Below are 20941 nucleotides of genomic sequence, written 5' to 3' on the forward strand. Positions count from 1 at the left end.
CTATATATATATATATATATGCCAATTTTATTTAAGAAACTAAAATATTTTAGTATTTAATTAGTTAGTTATATTGGAGTGGCACTTTAATAGCATAGAATAAAAACTATCACAGAATTCCAGAAATTATCGATCACAGAATTCCATGATGTGATCGATAATTTAATTATAATGTATATAATATGTGCATCATTAAAGCGAGAAATTTAAAGTGACCATTTTTGTTCTCAGGGTTAAGCATGAGTATATTGGTTATAGTTCTACTAGCAGCAGTAGCAGCGCTGTCAAGTGCTCTGACAATAAATTCCACAAATAAAATGGATATGAAATGGGTTAGTCCTTGTAATGTCTCTCGAACAAACGGTTCCAATCCGGACACTGCTTATTGTCAGTTGGAGGACCATGCTGATCTCCTCAACAAAACAGTAATCCAAGCGAGAATAGCATTAAATCATGCAGAACTATTTAGAGATGATTTTGTAAGTAATAGAGTATATATATATATATATATATGTGTGTATGTTTCTCTTTTTATCATACATTGTTGTCTTCTTTGAGAGTTTTGACTGCGTATTTCTTTTTCGTGCGTATTATGGTATTATGGTAATTCACGTAGATACGAAATTGATACGATATTTTTTTGTTGAAAAATTATGTTTATGAATTCTTTAATAATTACTTATATGACCTCTGAGAAGGGATCGAGTAGAGTGACGGAACTCCGAGCAGAAGGAGGTTATGGTAGTATTTCCGGTCATCCAAACGTTCGATCGCAGTTCCATATATAAGTTATGATCATTTGAAAGAAATTTTATAAATCGTGTCGCATCTTTATATTAATTGCAAATGTCTCATTAAGAATTTCATTTTTATCTTTTGTAAAAGTGTAATATGTATAATAATGAACACATAATAGTTTACTTTAAATTTGCAAAATAGAGTTTTGTGAATTTTATTTCAGTACAGTTCGCTTTTCAAATTACAATAAATCTGTATCAAATCTTCTAAATTTACGTTAAATTGAAAAATATTTACTTATATTATATTTTACTCAATAGTTGGATAATTGTTTATTTCTTATTCTGAATTATCCATTCGACTATTATACATCTTAAATTTGCGATTGTGTCTTGAATTCTAGAAATAATAATAATCGATTTTATAAGGCAGATAGATACATACGACAGCGAGAAATTTTTGTTTCGAAAGAATCTTTCCAACCAATCGTACCTTATTATCTTTGACCAAGGACAATAAATTACGCACCAGACCCGAGCGGTTTCTCAAGATTTTTCTTTAGGAGCAATCCAAAAAAGAGATCGACTCGAAAACCGCAGAAACAGAGGTGATGTTTCGCATTCTAAATTTCATTCGTTTTTCAAGAAAGATCGTCTGCTATTTTTACGTATAATCCGCACTTAAAACGCACTTGTTGACTTTGCCCTTTTTAATTATATAAATATATGAAAATTTATATTTTTTTAATATAAAAAAGATTTAGACTTCTAAAGAGGCAGACACGAGAAAGCGCCAGTCATTAATTCCTAAACGATTGCGTTTCGTCAAATAATGGTACTCAGAAATAAACGCTCGTGATTGATCGCCGAACAACATCAGTTAAGACCAGACAAAGACCGTCCTCCGCTCGCGCGAACGGTGTTTACCTAGGCAAAGCGAGTATATGACCGAGTAAATTAGCATTCGTCGCGTGCATCGAGAAAGGGTATTTCTGCCTCTTCGCATTAGAGGGTCCGTTTCGCCCTAGGGCTCTGGCTGAAGGCGGTTAAAAAGCGTTCCCGTTACATCATCGCGCGCGGCGATACCGATGTTTTTTAAGTCAGCGTATAATCCGATATCACACCGGCCGTATAGCTCGCTCCTACCCTTGGACAAGAAAGACAATAAATCGCGCACGTGTAAATACCTCGCCACTTGCGACATACAAAAGATGGCATGGAAGCGGAGTGAAGTCATAGTTGGACATGATGATGACAGGGAAGAATCAAGTTTCTCCTCTCCTCGCCGTTCGGCTCGCGGCGAGGCTACGAGCTCCAGGGGCGCCTTTCTCCACTGATATCAACTTGCGGCGACACACTGTCTGATGGCCCAGTGACACTCGTTATCGGTTCAGCGTAGGTCGTCTACCGGCAGCCAGAGAAAGGAGTAGATTAGCCAAGGATACCGAGAACAGCGGAAGTCTCACGGCCGATGTATCTTTCGCGTGCGTGGCGCGAACGCGAAGGAAATCCGCGGCAAACCTCGCAATCTTTTGCAACTGGCAAAACTATTCCTCTAAGAAGGTTTCCGGGATAATTGAAAATCTTTATAAAGTACAATCGTCAGCTCGACATCTATCTGTTGCATCTTTCTACTGTCAGTCTTTAAGTTTTTATTGTTCTCCCATGACGTACAATGACGGTTCATCATCTTACTATACCGTCTGAATAATTTATAAATCGAATTCATCCATCTGCAATTCGCAATTCGCAAAACAGCGATGGATAATCTATGTTTTCGCGCGTATGCAGACGCCAGTACGTGAAGGAATCGGATAAAATATCGGAAGCGGAGGATTCCAATAAATCAGAATCGGAAGCTGCCCTCCACCGCGGATAGGTACCTGTACGCCACACTGGCACACCGCCTGCATACTAAAGCCTAAACCGGATATACAACCTGCCAGTGCATGTACTCGCCTCGATACATATCTCCTATCATGGTATACTGCTGTGTTCCAATGTCCACCCTCGTCGTTCCTATGGGCGATATATTTTTTAAACGTGCTCGTGATTGTTTAATATATCAATAATCAATAACATTAAACAGAGCGAGTAAGAGTCGAATTACAATTAAAATTCTAAATTTCTCTGATAATTTATTCTAATATAAATAAAAGAGTCCTTGAATTTTTCAAATTATTTGTATATCTTATAAAGTCCATAAAAAGCAAAATAAGAACGGATCGCGATGAATATTATCACAAAGATTAAAATTAACTTGACATAAAGTGTTTCTATATCAGGAGAAGTCTAACAAATTGCTCGATCAACGCTTGCAATTATAGTTTATCAACAGCATTAGAAATTACCGACTCAAGAGACTTATTTTCATAGGACGCTTTCGATATATCGCGAACTATATTCGATCGACTCTCGAAGCTATCACGAAATTTTATAACTTCTAATAAGCGGTGCAGTAGTGATGCCGCGCTAGAAGAAAGACTGAAAGGCTAATTGATTTTGACGGGTCCTCGGGGTTATGATTTTTTACAATTAAAAAATTTTTTAATTGGAAAAAATAATCATTTTTTCGAAATAGTTTCAGAAATTTGGAAAAATCGTACGGTAATGTTGTAGAGAATCTTTTTTTCAAAAAAATAAGCAGTCATACGTTAAAATCCATTCATTTTTAAAAAATTCTTAACAGGCGATAAGAAGAAAATTTAAGTCACTAAGAAAAATTGTTTAGCAAATTATTTTTGCATGTTTCAATTTTTTTTTCAAGTACAATATGCTTTCTCTCTTCAATAATATCATTAATAATGGAAATTAATTTCTTGGAACCGTTATTAAATATTTTTTCCCAGCATACGGCGCGGCATCCCGGGGTCTAACCACCTTAATCTATTCCCGTGCGCAACGAATGTGAGAGATATGCAGAACGATGCAGCAACAACGCGACACCCACGCGGAATAATTTTTCTCAAATTTCCGCGCTAAGAAGACGATGATAAAGAAACTTGATAGTTCTGCATATCTTTCTTCAATGCTGCGGCTCCTTTTTTGAGAGAAACGTCTGTATTTAGTCGTGCTCATGTTTTTCCCTCTATATAATTTTGCAGATCAGACAAATTTTCAAGACGAACGAAGTAGCATGTGTCCTCAAATTGTGGAGGCAACATCATTATACTTGGCTACCTACACGAATTGAGATACCCAAAGAACTGGGAGAGAAATTGGATAATGAGCATCTCAATAAATTGGACGTACGTTAACAATTAGTTTATGTCGTTTTGTTTGACTGCATATAGTTATCGCTTACAATCTGTTACAATACAGTAATTTATTAGAAATATATATCGTCAATAAGTACCTTCAATTTTGCAACCTTGATTGTTAAAGATAAAATTAAGATTATTTATTGATTTTAATCTAACACGCACATTTCTTACATATATATATATATTTTTAAATATACATATAGTATTTTTTTCGCGATACATAGATATGCATGAATAATTATACCCACAGTTATGAATAGATGATTAACAGTACGTTCGAATTCATGTATTTTCAGATTAACACGTCTCTCGTTGCTGCATACGAATATATGCAGAAATATGCGGTGGGCTTAGAGCAGGTAGTTTGGGATCAAAAGGATTATCATCCTCGCAATCAGTCGTATCATCAGAAATTCGTGGAAGTCGAATGTAAACTTCAAGCGGTAAGTTCAGTTTCGGGATTATCTCAAATCCGTTATCTTTTTAAATAATTATGCTGAGCCATGAGCATTCGATTTGTGTAACCTTTTCTCGGTATAAAAAAAAAAGGAACTGCTGTACGCGACTTTCACAATAACATCGGCACAATTGGCCTGAATCATTTTGTCTTCGGTTGCTGCAAGTACAATAAAAGACGTTTTGCCAAGTTTTACGATCATTTTACGTAAAGGTTGAGACGTTAAAGATCGTCCGCTAACTGCCATTTTATTGACCATTCTGGCGAATAACTTGGGCGTGCTCCAAGTAATTCCTATTGGAGTTTCCTGCGTTTCTTTAGTTTTTTATGTGTATCGTCGATTTCGAAAATACAGATTTTGAAAGATTGCAGAAATCAGTCATCGTTTATTGAAAATCATTAACAACGTTTATTTCGATCCTCGTATTTACAAGATATGTTATTTTCGTGACCATTAATTTTAAATTCTCGCAATTAAATTTATATATACTATAAAATTAGAGTAACTTTACATAGATGTTAAAAACTACAATATGTTTTAATGTCGTCAGTTTTTATTCAAAACTTTTATCGTAATATATTATCCAATTATGAGTGGTTTTAATGTTCTGATGCTTCTCTTTTCTCAGGTTCTGTGTATGATCCAAGTTGCTATAGAAGAACGTTGTGTAACGCGACGGCCGGATGTCACTAGAGATATTATGCCACCTGATTTCCGAAATACGACAGACATGACGTCCCGTGGCCTGCGTGACTGGCTAATTTTCCGTGATTACATGAATGGTCTCGAGTATGTGATACAAGTATTTTCACATCTCTGCCTACGCCTGTAATCTACACAATTCTGAAGATCCATATGGTAAAAGCCGAAGAAGGGCTACCAGACGACGCTTTCATCTTACAAAATTAACTGATGACTCCATTTTCCTGAAGAGGTGTAGGGAAGAAGATAGAAGAGACAGAAGGATTATCTTCTGATTATTATTTAAACCATTTTAATGAAATGTCTCTGTACAACGAGGATCGGGCTATTTGTTGGTATCGACAATACCAACTAATATTGTCGAACGGACTGATATACCGCATCACAGTATCTGCATTGAGCTTCTATAATAATTTTGAAATAGAAGTGCCATCAATGTTTTCGACACCTTATATTTATCACTCTCTTTGACACTCTTTAATGGTTTTCAAACAGTTTTTAAATAATATTTTTTAATATAAAGAATAAGATTTGTGACGATCATATTACCGCGTAATGATTGTTACACAAAGTATAAAAACACACAAAAAAAACAAGATTGAAACAATCTTTCAATTGTTTCAATCGATGAAAGTTACATACTTCACACACAATCTTACATAATAATTTATTGACTACTTATATATACGTTTACGTATAATATAATTATATTATATGTAACACGTTATATATAATATTAGTATATCCATATTTATTCAGATTATTTATTTTATTTTTATAAAGATTTTACACTCCGATTAATTGTATTTAAAGTATCTAGTTGAGCTTAAAAGTGCCTAGTGTATATGAAAGAGAGAAGGCTATATCACAATTAAGACTTCGTACCTACGTGTGATTACTTTGCTTGCGTGTACGAAGTTTTATTATTAACGCAACACTAATAAACTGCCGCAGTAATATCACGAGTTAAATTGACTAACAATTTAATGATTATTGATGCTGTTTCCGCATCTTATATCGATCTTAATAATGTTGAATAACCTATTAAAAACAGTAAATAATAAATTTTTCATTACGATTTACTGCGATAGTTTATTAGTGTTGTGTTTCAGGACTGAAAAAAATTTCGGCGCGCAATCAAAAAATTACATATGTAATATATAAATTCACACGCAATTATTTAAAAGCACCCATGATCCAGTTTAGACCGCTGTGGCATTAATTGTCTCATTCGGTTAAAAATTTAACGGTCCAATAAGAATTGATTACTGTTAATTGCAAAAGTTTTATAAAATATTTTTAATTTTACAACCAAAAAATGTATAGTATATTTTTTAGGGCATTGATAGTATAATCGATAATTTATAATAAAATACACACTTTTGACGTGTAAAGTAAAAAATTAGATATATATATTTTTATATAACTGTGAAGTTAAATGTAGTGTAGACAAGTATTTTAAAGTACATAAGAGTATAATATAGTTGTTGCTTTTTAATGTTTCTGTTTCTTGCATAATCATTCGATAAAATTCATGTAAGTGTCCGAACTTCTATGTGCGCTAATAAAATATAACGTACAAAGAATAATTAAAATTTTATAAAAAATTTGTAATAATTATTTACCTGTTCACGTACGTCTTCGTCAGGATAACAATTGGACAATTTGTAAAGAATTGCTACCGTCTCATTTATCTGAAATTATTTCATCGAATAAATGTATGCCATAAGTGTATAAAAAAGGTATCGAGATATTATATTTTTCATGGTAAAAAACTAATACAAAGTAAATGCAATTAGCCAAGTATTTCGCAACGCAAGACGCATAAGATAAACAAAGTAACTAAAATTGTTAACTACGGATTATAGCGAAGAAAAATCTTGGCAAGCACGCGTCGTATTAAAATGCAATATTCTAGGACTAATTTGTTTTTATAGTAGGTAATTAAGGTAATTATGCATTATAACGGACCACCCTCCGATGACCTTGACCTTGACATATGTTGTCAAGGTCATGATCCCTAGTGACCTTGAACAAATTTTAGCCGTCGCTCGTCTTTCGTTGAAAAGTTATTAACAATCATAGTTTTAACGTATGCTATCATGTAGGATATGAAGTACTATTCTACACCTTTTCCTGTTCAGAAACGTTAAACTTTCCACGCGAAGTAACTTTCACCCCCTCCCCACCCCCCTGCACAGGAGCACACGACTTCTACGATTGTACTGTTGCTATGATAGTACTGTCGGGGCAGACTTCTGTCGACGGTGTAGGTGCAGGGAGGGGGGTCGAAAGCAACCACCTTGCACCCGCCCGCCCGCCCGCCCGAACTTGATATTTTACACATACGCGCACGCACGCACGCACGCGCGCATACACACACACACACACACACACACACACACACACACGGGCGGGTGCAAGGAGGTGGCCTTCGGCCACCCCCCCGCACCCACACCGTCACAGAGGTCTGCCCCGACAGTACTATCATAACAACAGTACAATCGTAGAAGTCGTGTGCTCCTGTGCAGGGGGGAGGGTGAAAGTTACTTCGTGTGGAAGGTCAAAACCTATGTAGAATAGTATTTAATACTGTATATATAGCAGAAATAAGACATTATTTTTGAAACTTTTTTTGTTAATATCTTTTTAACGAAGGGCGAGCGACGGCTAAAACCTGTTGGAGGTTACTCAGGGTCATGTCCTTGACAACATATATCAAGATCAAGGTAATCGAAGGGTGGTCCGTTATAATGCATAATTACCGTAATTATTTATAAAATGAATTAATAAAAATGTCATTATATATAAATATGCAATGAAATTCACGGCCCGATTTATATGATGAAGTACTACCATTTTCTATGATTTTAATGAGTGTGTGAAGTTGGCACCTCATCTTTTGGCACCGCAAGTTTTCACACAAGTACCATTGGCACCCGCAATAGTACTATAGTTCCTGATAGGTTTTAGGACCAGTACCGCTGATTTACCTAAAAAAAATAGCACTTGTAAATTTGAGGTGCTAACTTCCCATGGCACCGCAAGATTCGAGAAAGTCGATTTTTTTACGGAATTTTACAGTACTTGAAGAGTACTAGAGTTCCTGATAGAATATAACAATAGTACCGGCCAGTAAATATTTAAAAAAAATTTTAAAAAAGGAGCTAGCATCACAAGTTTTAAAAAAATTCATTTTCTTTGCCCTATTTTTTAGTACTCGAAGAGTACTATAGTTCTTGATAAGTTTTAGTAACACTACCGACCATTTTAATATATATAAACGATCTTTTAATCTGAGAGTTGGCACCGCACGTCAAGAGTAGAGTACCTCTAAACGGCCAGTACTGGCCGACTTTTCGGCTTTTTCCGACAGTACTACGAGAGTACCGAAGAAATATGCAGGTGTCGACCCGAGTACTCCTCGTTTAATACGTTTAAATAATTTTTTAAGTTTTTCGCTAGCACCGCACGTCAAGAGTAAAGTACCCCTAAACGGCCAGTACTGGCCGACTTTTCGGCTTTTTCGACAGTACTACGAGAGTACCGAAGAAATATGCAGGTTTTGACGCAAGTACACATATTTTATTGTGATTTCACATATTCAAGGTCTACCCAGACAGTACACCATATTTAGAGAAAATTTACAAAATAGTAAAATTTATTGGTAATTATGTAATAAATAGGATTGCCATAATGTAGTCACTAATCATCGGCATCTTAACGAACAACACAATATTAAAGCTTATTTATTCGCATTACTAAAAAAGATTGATTCTTGTAAAATTTTGTCTATATTCGAATTGTTAAATTTCCGTTAATATTTTAATAATTTGTTAACATTGAGAATGACCCGATCGGTGTCGAAACGTTTATTGTTTATATAATTTAAATATATTTTCTTTATTTTCTCTTTTTAATTGTATAATATTTTTATTTCGGCTCGTTAATCATTTAATATTTATTTATTATTGTCGAGTCTTCTTCTACTGCTTTTTGTTTTCAAATAAAGTTTATATAAAATATTAATAAAATATTTATATAGTATTTCAAAAAATGTATATTTATAAGTAGTAATGAATACTAATTATAAAACAAATTATAGTTAAAAATAAGAGAAAAGAGCCAAATAGTTTTCTTAAAAATTATAAATATAATTAATTCAAATCGCAATACATTAAAATCGAAAAGAATAAAATTCGCAAGTAAAATTCGCAGAGTAAAATTAGTAAGTAAAATTCGCAAACGTTTCGACACCAATCGGGTCATTTTCAATGTTAAATTTAAAACTTAAGTGTAACAGAGTTAAATGAACGAATAACAATAATAAAATTAAATATGTATAATTATAATAAAAATTAACGAGTAAAAAACTAATTATAAATATTTTATGCTGTCGCGGTAATTCTTTTGCTTGAATTATTTTCGATTTAATACAAACATTTTCATTAAATATAACTAAAGCACACTTTTTTAGTTTTACAGCACAGTTTTGGCCTTCCTGATGATTTTAATGCAGGTATATGATCCAAATCTTCTATTGTCTCTAATGCATGACATAAATATTTTGATTATGGTTGAATATAAATGTATTAATATTTAAATACATTTTCATTAACCCTTCATGTTCACACTTCAAAAAATTATAGTCTATAATTTAATTTTTTGCATGTTTTGCGAGCATAAAGTAAATTTTAAGAGTATTAGACTAAAATAAAAATTGAAAAATATTATAAATTCAAAAAGTTACATTTTATTTTAAAAAATATAACTTTTTGAATTTATATTTTTCAATTTTTGTTTTAGCCTAATACTCTTAAAATTTATTTTATGCTCATTCCATTTTGACCTATAGTGACCATGAAAGGTTAAACTATGTAGAATTTATATTTATTTATGTTATAAAACGATTTCAAAATTTTACAATTAGAACGTTTAGTTCGAAAATATATTATAATCAAGGTTACATTACAATATATTACATTATATAAAAATTTGTATAATACTTTTTAGATGAATTTAATAGATTATATTTTGAGACAATTGAATCCCAAACGTTAATCTCTTCGCACTACTGCAGTTTGATAATTATACCTACCAGTCGATGCACTTGGTGCGAACGTACATTATTATTATTTCATATTGTGCATATTACAACCTGTATAGCATAGTGGAATAATATGACATGTACCATGGCTGATAAAAAAACATTTTTTCTTATTCATCGATGTAATGATACATATGTACAAATAAATTAAGATTTCACTAAAATAAAGCAATCTACTCTAGGTCATCTATATATAATTTATCCTGTCGCTCAGTACTTGTTAGTTGATATTATAATTCTATATAAGCACTACACAGTATACAATTTTCCGATAGTTTAAAAAGGAACTGTACAACTATTTCTAAAATTCTTATAAAAAGTATTATAAAACACGTATTTTTAATTTGTCTCTTATTGTATACGCAGCATAAGCGAATTAACTGAAGCTATACTAGCTGACGATACTGTAACAAAAACGCTACAATCAGTGCTGGCATCATTGTTTATTATAATCCCATTTCTCTGTTTGAGTTTGTTTGAATATCCACTTAAACAATCATAAGCTGTATTTTTTTATCTTTATGTTTTGGACGTATGGAGCACTTTAATTATAGGCTACGTTTACACTGTGAATTTAGGCCGCGGCCTATATATCCCAAATACAATCTAAAAATTACTTAGGTTCCTCGCTGTAAACATTTGTTAGTTTTTAAAATAATTTATTATTTATATTTTATGTTTAAAATACTAATCAAACTGCAATAACGCATTAACTAACATATTTTCTGCATATACATTGCTGTAGTAATTTTTATTATTTTAAGAAAAAATAAGTTAAAGATGTTAATAGCAAAATGTTGTGGCATCAATAGTTTTTAAACGATGAGCCTTTGAAAATAATCAACCGCACACGGCATGAAATTCACGCCGTCAGGAGCGGCGCAACTAAGCGGTCGGCCATACCAACGCTTTGACGGACGTATCGTTAAACAGCACCATGTAGTTCTACACTTTGCTTTTTGTATTTAAAATGGATTGGATATATATTATACAATAGGCATACAAATATAATTATTAAAAAGAAAAAGGGAGAAAAATTAAAATAGTTCATAATCTTCTTTCATTGGTCTAATCTTTTCAGCTGAACTTTGTGCACCGTTCACTTTTCTCTTTTTCTCTTCGATGGGAAAAGAAAAAGAGGTAAGATAAACGGTGCAAGAAGTTCAGTTGAAAAGAACAAAGAACCAGTCAGTGCCATCGCGAGCAGTGCGACCAATGAACAGATGCGGAGATTCATGAGGTCCATGTTTATTCGTTTTGACGTATGATTTCGTAAGATGTTATTATGCGTCGTTTCTCAAGTGTCACTCGCGAGAAATAGTCGCGCGAGGTGCGGGCGACTGTCCATCGATCTTTCGTAATCGTCAGGTTGGAAGGTGGGTCACGCGCGGTGCTAATACAGTACGTAACTCACTTCACGTCGTTTGACAGAACGGTATCTCGTCGTCGGCAAGTAGCGGCGGTTTCATGTAATAAAGTCGCAGATGCTGACCGCGCGATTAGTCGCAGCCAGCTGACGACGTCGTCGTGTAAACGTTGCTCCTTCAGACACCGCGTTTATCTTTCACCTTCGTGCGTACGTTGCATTAGGTATAACCTCGAGCTGAACGTGGTGGTAAAGTGTGTTGTTACAATGCCAGTGATTGAGTCCTTGATTTATTTTCGGAGCTTCGTGATCGCGCGAGACTGTCTGCTCGCACACGAATGTCTGCCGCTGTTATTTCACTCTGTATATAATTGTCGGGTTTTTAATGCGAATTCTAACATATGTCACTTGTTCTATTTCTTGAACTTTACTCATGACTTAAATTAAAGTCATGGTTTACAATCATAGTTAAAGTTATGTTTTAAAGTCATGAGTTTCTTCCACCATGACTTTAAATCTCCAAGTTGTCTTTGATAAATAACCAGTGTTTGTCAATTTTAACCCTCTGGAGCTGATGCTGTAATTTGAAACATAAGATTTGATTTTTGAATTAGTTATACTTTAGACGTGTAAAGTGAGATATATGTTTGACATTTGATGACAGTTACTGATCTGTGAGATTTAATATATGTTAATTAAAAGACATTAATTAATTTCAAGGAACCAAAATGACATAACTCATATAAAAAAGAATAAATATATTAAGTTTATCTTCATAAGAATAATCTAAATTTGCAAGTATAACATGAAAATTGAATTGTTTGACATTTTTGTGTAAAGTGATACTTGTGATACAAGAATTAAGAAGTAATAGTAAATTTAAATATAATATGATATATTTTAGCATTATTTCATAGAGAATTATATAAAGCTGAATTATTTTTATACACATTTATCAGAATTTTTATTATTCAATTACTGCACATGTTGTCCAAAGATGTTATCTAATAATAAGATATAAACTTGAAATACTTTGAGTAATGACTGCAATAACAGATTCATAATTAAGTGGACCTAATAGCTCCATTATCAGCTCCAGAGGAATATAATTGAGTGGGTTCAATAAATGTCAGCTTTATAAGAGGTTAAAGATCTGTCCATCTCACATATTGTCAATCATTCCAGGAATTTATAAAAAATGGCAGACGTCAGGTTGCTTATCCAAGAGGAGGGTCGTGCAGCCAGGAACTTAGTAGCCTTTAATGTCCCCGTTGGCACAAATAACGTAGAGAAAATTACGAAGAAGCCACCCAGTGTACCAAGACAAATACAATCGAGTTTGACAAAGCGATCCATGAAACCAACCACAAGAGTAAGGTCAGCTTCTACAGGTCGTGATAAAAAGTCTGGTAAGACAGTTTTTTCTTGTAATAATCTTTTCGCTCTTTATTAATTTTTTTAAATACTGTTAATTGTTAAATAAATTTTTTAATTTAAGTACTGTGTATTTAGAATTACAGGCACGGTACTGGGCGTTTCTATTTGGGAATTTACAAAGAGCGGTCGACGGTATCTATCAAACGTGCGAAGAGGATGAAAATATCTCCGAGTGCAAAGAAGTTATTTTAGTGCTTGAAAACTATACCCGAGACTTTCATAATTTAATAGAATGGTTTAAAGTTAAGTGGGCTTATGAAAATTCAGCACCGCCGTCACGACGAACTCCATTGGCCTGGGAAGTTAGGAAAACGTCTCCTTGTCGGATGTGGAATTCAACGATAATTCCAAAGTCCACTAGTCCCTTGCAGAGATCAAGTCCGACAGAATTGGTTTGCAAAAGTCCAGTCGATCAAATCATATGTGAAAATAAACCGATTGTAACAGACAACAAAGTTCATAGTGCTAAAGAGGAATTTGTCCATAAATTGTTAAAAGATAGTAAAAACAATGTTTGCAAGAATTGTTCTTCCGATATTAAAGAGAAATGTAAGAATGGAGCAGACAAGACAGGAAATCAAGCAACAAATAAGGAAAAATCCATATCAACGAAAACATCTAACAAAGTTCTTGTGAAACAAACAGTGCAATCGAAAACTAATAGCTTTGTAGATCGTAGGACGTTAAACGACGGTGTAACGTATGATTCAAGGAATAAAATGGACGTTAAAAATATTTCTAAACAAACAAAGGACTGTTTGCATAGCAACATTATAAAACTAGTTGATTCTAATTTATCTGCAGAAAAACGTGAGCAAACGTACAGAAGTGATAAAGATGTTCAGTTGAGTTCGTGTCCTAATTGTGAACTTGTGCAAAAGGAATATAATGGAGTGGACATTAAAGATAGTAAGACAGACGGGAAAAGTATGGATAGCAAATTATCGTATAATAAAAATAACGGACTGGGAAAGAATGAAATTAATACCAAAGTTAAAAAAGATAGTAATAGAAAGTGCGAAAGCAACGTTAATGCTGAAAAATTAAGTACAAAGACAGCCGTTGTTCAGAGTACTTCAGAAAAGATAAATCAGGTTGATTGCCAAATAAATAAACAAGCTGGCGATAAATCAAATACACAGAATGCATTATCTAACAACATTGATAAAAACCCTGTGATAATTAGCACAGATAGACCTGCCTATTCAACTGTGTCGCAGACAAAAAGATCCAAAGAACAGTCGTCAATTTCATCTGAAACTCCAAAATTTGTTAGAAGTAAAACTTGTTTAAGTGATAAAAATTTATCTGCCTCAAGTAAAAGAAGGCCTGGAACATCTGTTATTGTGAGAGGACGGTTTCAAACTCCTGAAAATAAGGTATTCTTCTAATTCAATATATTTATTAAACTATTATATTGTTTACAAGATTATGGACATATAGTGAAAGTAGATTAATTTCGAGGATTTATACAGAACAAATGCATATATATATTTTTTGTATTTTGTTATAATAGTTGTATTGTTTATGTAAAACTTTTTATAATTTTTTTTTACAAATTTATTGTTAATAATATATTTATATATAGTAAATATTATCGATATTATTATTATCTATTAACTTATATCTTTTTTTATAAATATATCTTTTTTAAATCTAAATTAATAATATAATTTATATATATTGTATATAAATAATATATTTTTTCAGTTATCAGAACAAAATACTTTAAAAAAAGATCAAAATAGAGACATGAACGGATCAGTAGAAGTTTTAACCAAGCAAACAGTATCTCCAAAGTTAAAAGATGAAAGTGATGGCTGGCAAACAGTAAGGAACCGTTGCAGAAGGGGGAGTACTCATAATTTGAATATGTCCACACGTTTTCATAAACCAAGTACTGCTCTATCTTTACCAGCTTTATCAATAGAAAGTCCATCGGAGAAGCTAAAGAAAACTAGTTATACTCCTGACGGAAACAAACAAAAGAAAAAATGTATTGTAGGGAAAACTGGCAAAAATATGAATAATGAAGTTGAGAAAGTTAAAGGAGAATACATAACATCTACGATTAAAAGTAATCTTGAAGACACACTTAAAAAGAACACAATAAATTTGTGCGACACTAATTCGACTTCAGTGATAGCAGCTATTTTTAAAAATGATGCAGAATTACTTGAGAAACGTATACAACAGTTTATGACTGCTCAGGCAGAGAGAGAAAGAATTATCTTAGAGGAAGAGAGGAAGACGGAAGAAGCAGATTCTCAAAGATCTCAGCAGCTGTCAGATGAAGAGGCTTCTTTGAAACGGCAAATTTTGGAGTTGGAATCCACTGAAATTGATATTGACACTGAAACAGATGAAACGGATGGTGAAATGGTTCTCGAAATAGAAGACGAGCCTGTAGTACCGCTTAGTGTCGTCACTGATGATATTAGTTTAGAAGATAGGTATATATAAAAGTTATGCATAGTGTATTATTTAGTGTTTCCATAGGATTATTAAAATTTATTAACATAATGAATGTTACAGGTATGGAAATATGTTAGAAGGAATGTCTTGGGCAGAACGAGTCGATACTCTTGCACAATTGCGTGCATTAGTAGCCCGCCATCCTGGACGTGCTTTAGAACTACATCAGAAACTTTCATCTCCATCTCGAAAAAGATCACTTCCTGAAACACTAAGAAGATATCAAGCGAAACAGGCCTGTGCTCAACACAAACGTCAAAAGCTACTCATGGAGAAATCGCAACGGTTGCGAGAATTATTGAATAAGGTGGAAGACGTTAAAAGTGCAAAAAATCAGTTAATAGAGGACAAAAGAGTCAGAATGGAAATGAAACTTAAAAGGGCAGAAGAAAACAGGACGCAACATTTATTAGAAATAGTGAGGAAAGCACACGATGAAGATTCGAAGTTGAAGGAAATAGCTTTCATTAATGAACTGGAGGCACAAAATAAGAGACACGATTTTATGGCATTATGTCAAGAACAAGAAGAGAGATTACAGGTATATAAATATATGTGTGTCCTCAAAAAGATAACATGTTTTTAATAAAAAAATTTTTAATAAAAAATTCAAAAATTTTTTCTAAATCTGTAGGATTGTATATAATATTCATAATACATATTACTATTATATTTTTAACAAGTGTGGGTTTACTGTATAGGGTATTCAAGAAGAACGTCAACGACGACAAGAGGAGAAAGCTGCTAAAGAAGCTGCAGCTGAAGAACGCCGAAGGGCTTTGGAGGCAGAGCGACAGTTACGAATACAAAAAATGAAACAGGCACGGCGAGAACGAGAGGAAAGAGTTGGCAAAATGCAACTTGAAAGAGAAAAAGAACGACAAGTACATAAATTATTATTTATATACTATTAAGATGTGTTTTCATTTTTATAAGTAGACTTTTTAAGTTACCAATTGTAACTTTGTAGGAACTAGCGAGAGAAAAAGCACGAGATCGCGAAGAACGCTTGTTGGCACTTCATGCAGCTCAACTGGCTAATCAGGAAGAATTGCAGAAGAAAATAGCGCAAAAACAGCAAGAATCCGCTAGACGGCATGTGGAAAACATTGAGCATATTCGGCAACGTGCGGTTGAATCTTCAATTTTAAGATCGGAGGAAGTGCCACCTACTCTGAAATCATATCCTGCTCAAAAACAATGTTCTCTGTGCGGCACAATCGTAAGTTTCCTACATAATTACACAGCGTGATCTTTTTCCCTTTTTAACGAAACTTATTGCGTTTATGTATTTTACAGATATCTAACGAGGTGCATCTTCTAAGTCACTTGAAAGGGAAGACGCATCTTGAGGCAGTACGAAATGCGCATGATAACCGCGAGCCATCGCGAGATGAACTTCAGCGTTTTAATATTGCTCAGATACGAGACGTCCCTGTCACCGTAATTAATAATAACAACGCGAACAACAGCAAGGCTGCGAAAGAGAAGCAAAAAGCGCTGAAACGCCGATGCAGGAAAATAAAACAACGCATGAGCACACGTGGACAGGAATGGGAAGACAAACATAAAAGTGAGGCTAATCAAAATTTGTCTGTCGAATCGGCCAATAAAGCTAAATTCCGGCGCAATTTAAAAGAATTAGACAGATTATATAATAATCATTCCAAATCAGCGTGGTCAAACATAGCATTGGCCACCTTGGAACGCTGCTTAGGAGAAATTATTCGAGCGTTTTCCAAATCGGTAGGTTCTGTGGAGATAATAATATTCTTTCCGCGTTCTTTAATTAATTCATCATAATTACGTCCCATTTATTCTATTTCAGTGTCCACTTGATCAAGATACTTTTAGATATTTAAATGGATTTGACACTTTAACAAATTTATTGAATTTAGGTTTAAATATACAAAACGTATCTCATATTTTACCGAATAAGTAAGTATATCTACTATATATTAAGTACGGTAAACTTTTTAATTAATTAGATTGTGATATTTTACTTGTATCTAAAATCTTTTAGAGTAATTACATTGCTGTGCCGAGTTTACAAGGCAGGGGTTAGTGGAAACACTGAGAGTATAGAAGATATTTTATTAAGCAACAAAATTCTTGTTATATTAGATCTACTTCTACAACGATTAGAGGTAAGTTCCTATTTACTTTGAGCTTAATCTGATGTTTCATCCAATAGACTTTTTAGCCATAACATCATGGCAGATGAAGTCCATTGGATAAAACACTAGATTATTAAGTCTGACCAGAAAATTAAAAACCGGGTATAAATTAATTGTAAATTGTATTGATCATAAGAGTATCCCGTTTTTTTCCTATAAATTATCTCTCGATACTTCTGTGTCTTATTAATGTATTTTTTAATTCTATTGTATCAACGTCAGAATTGTTAAATATCAATATATTATTCAATTGATTTTTGCTTCATTATATTCTATAATGAATTCTAAGATAATATCTTTAAATACTTTAATTAAAAATGCGAGTTAGATTAGACTTCAGTTAATAATTAGATTAGATCAATTTTTAGATTTAAATTTTTATTAAAATTTAATTTTTAATTCGTAATCCTGAGAATGATATTAATTAATCAACAATTAATCAACAGAATTGCTTAAAGTAAAATTTTATTATATATAATTCATTTTGTCTAATCTATTTTTTTTCGTATGTCAAAAAATGAATGACAATAAATTGATAGTTTTTTATATTAAAGTATTGCAAATATTTTACTTGATAAATTATAATCGTTGATTACATCAATCTGAATTTAATCGAAGTTGATCTCAATCCCCAATACGTGATACAGATTTCACGTTAGCTTTTTCGTGTTCCTATAAAAGATTCTTTAATAAAATTGTCCATTTTGCATTCTGAATATAACTTCGTATATAAAATTTGAGTCGGTATTGATAGTATTTTATCTGGTAAGTGCTGCCCTCTGAGAAGAAGAGAACTAATTTATCCGAATAGGAATCTTTGAATCTAGCTTTTAAAATATTTTATTGACAATAATTTAAAAAAAAGTAAAAAAGAATTCATTTTTAAAATCAAATCAATATATTTTAATTTATTTTTGATTCGTACATTGTATTCAAATATAATTTAAAACCAATAATTCGCAGCAATAATAGTTTTTGTTTTCTATTTATTATCAATATCAAAGCATCAATGGGCTTCAAGAATAATTAAATAAAGATAACGAAATTCTGTTCTATATTTAATTAAAAGAAAATTTTACCCATCCAGTTTTATAGAGATTTATTATAAAAAAACTAATGTGGAATCATATCATAAATCATATCAATCTTTAGAAAAATAGACGAGTAGCATTATTTGCCTGCTTCTATCAATTTTCTGAAGGTCTTACGAACAAAAGTTTCTTTAATAAAAACTCGAGTCAAAGTACATACACAGTGATGCCACGTCGAACGAGCACAAACGAACATAACGAGCATCGTCTTCTAAAGCGAGCTAATGTGTTAGATAGGCATGTAGATTACAGCTTGTTTTGTCTCTTTCTTTCTCCCTCTTTTACTCTCTCTCTCTCTCTCTTTTTTTTACTTTGTTTCGAGGACAAGAAAGACGACGGTAAAGACGACGTGTCCCTGTCATCCTGTCCATTCTGTCCAACTTGTCAAAATAAGGATTAAGAATCTCGGGGATCCATGATTCACATCATGCGGTTGCCTTTCGGACTCGTTTGAATGTCGCACTAGGCACGTACCGCTTCCTCGACAAATAAAAGAAATACACATACTAATTTTGAGAAACGTACTTGGAGTTTGAATAAAACATAGGAAAATTATACAAAATATCAATAATATAGCAACAATAATCGCATTCGAGCATTACACGAAATTTACGTTTATTAACCTTCTACCGGTAATGTGAATTTTTTAATCATAATTTGTTAAACTTAGATTAACTTATTTATCGGATTTCACAGTAGATTTTGTTCTTGTTCTGGACAGTATAAAAACATGAAAAAATTCTTGTATTGTTTTTTATTTGCACAAAATTTGTAACTTGGATTGCTGAGGGTACAGGCATGACTTCTTTTTGCAACGAAACAAAATACTGACATCATTGTACATACACAATCTAATCATTACGTGCTAAATTTTTTAAAAAAGCGATTACCGAATCTTAGTATCTGTTCATTTTTTTTAAATTCACAATAAAAAAATTGACATGTCTTAAAAAACTTTGTATTATCGATGAAGTGTTAATCATGGATGCACTGATATTGATATCAATTTAGATAATTACAGTAGTAATGCTATCAACGTCGAACGTCAATAAAAAATTTTCTATATAATTAAAATTCATGAATTAAGCGACGATTATACATTATGTAGAAATTGAGGTAGAGATTTTGTTTTAATGCTTTTACATTATTATTTTCTGAAGGTTTTCTTTCTGAAATTTAGATCATATTTATCATTACCAAGAGAAAATATAAACTTAAAATATATAAATTACACTTTTTTTTAGCATATACATATATTTATCCTTTTTTTATCGGATTCGCGGTTCAATTAATTAAAAATATTTGATCACGGCTTGGTGTGCGCGGTTAACAAAACAATATGGTTCGGTTTAATTCGATTTATACATGCGTCTGGCGTTGTGTCATTTTGTATACCTACGTGTCGATGAAATATTGAGTGCTTTATGCAGTTAATTACAAAACGACAAATATAATTACTGCGATCGATCGTTATTTTTTGTTCCCTTTTGCGCAAATGCGCTGCATTTTGTATGCGTATGATATCTCTATGTAACAACGAGAGGAGAGATCTATCAAAGAAGTATAAAAAGTCGTTATACAAACTCACATTCATTTTTCATGCTTTTATCTGGAATTTGTAATAGGACGATTCGTCTCTCTCTCTCTCTCTCTTTTTCTCGGATTTTTCCCCGTTATTTACGTGGCCGCAGCCGCGTCTCTCGTCGGTGCGAAGATTCATGCTTTCAACCGTATGGTTACAGCAGACTCCGCGTTACCTTTCTTTTTTTTTTTTTTTCCTTCAGCCGATCATCTCGTGGCTTCGCCAACGACGGGAATTCATTCGGCGTGATTTCGCATCGATTCTTCACGCTCCATAGATACGGCACTGGCGCCACCTCCTTCCTGTCCCCTCTTCCAAGGATCCCCCTCCGCAAATGCATTAGCGGCGAGAGAGCTTTTAGTGACGTCACCCACATACAGATACGCACGCACGCACGCATTACGCGCTCGCTCACGCTCACGTGCGCATATACACGCACAACACGCACGCGGATAGACCCCGGATTGTACAGAGTGAAAGGAAAGTCCGTCCACGCGGGAGAACGCGTGTGCGAGGGGTACTTCTGTTTCCACTTCCATCAAGCCC

At 33.2% G+C, this 20941-nt stretch overlaps 2 protein-coding genes across 2 annotated transcripts in view; both read left to right on the top strand.

Moving 5' to 3' along the window:
- The first annotated feature begins 239 nt into the window (after positions 1–239).
- Positions 240–5290, top strand: LOC108782472 (uncharacterized). Its single transcript, XM_018550752.1, has 4 exons — positions 240–479; positions 3842–3985; positions 4297–4443; positions 5087–5290. The coding sequence occupies exons 1-4, from the start codon at positions 240–242 to the stop codon at positions 5288–5290; spliced, it is 735 nt and encodes a 244-aa protein (XP_018406254.1).
- A 6890-nt stretch (positions 5291–12180) lies between these two features.
- Positions 12181–20941, top strand: part of ssp3 (short spindle 3) — a 40671-nt gene continuing 31910 nt past the window's right edge. Inside the window, exons 1-10 of the mRNA XM_018550753.1 lie at positions 12181–12212; positions 12819–13042; positions 13146–14449; positions 14781–15523; positions 15606–16086; positions 16247–16429; positions 16516–16767; positions 16845–17291; positions 17374–17483; positions 17569–17692. Of these exons, the coding sequence (XP_018406255.1) occupies positions 12832–13042; positions 13146–14449; positions 14781–15523; positions 15606–16086; positions 16247–16429; positions 16516–16767; positions 16845–17291; positions 17374–17483; positions 17569–17692 (3855 nt within the window). The 5' untranslated portion in view covers positions 12181–12212; positions 12819–12831. The remainder of the gene's footprint in view (positions 12213–12818; positions 13043–13145; positions 14450–14780; positions 15524–15605; positions 16087–16246; positions 16430–16515; positions 16768–16844; positions 17292–17373; positions 17484–17568; positions 17693–20941) is intronic.

Source organism: Cyphomyrmex costatus, unplaced genomic scaffold (assembly GCF_001594065.2).
Source record: "Cyphomyrmex costatus isolate MS0001 unplaced genomic scaffold, Ccosl1.0 scaffold1275, whole genome shotgun sequence".
Classification (NCBI taxonomy): Eukaryota; Metazoa; Arthropoda; class Insecta; order Hymenoptera; family Formicidae; genus Cyphomyrmex; species Cyphomyrmex costatus.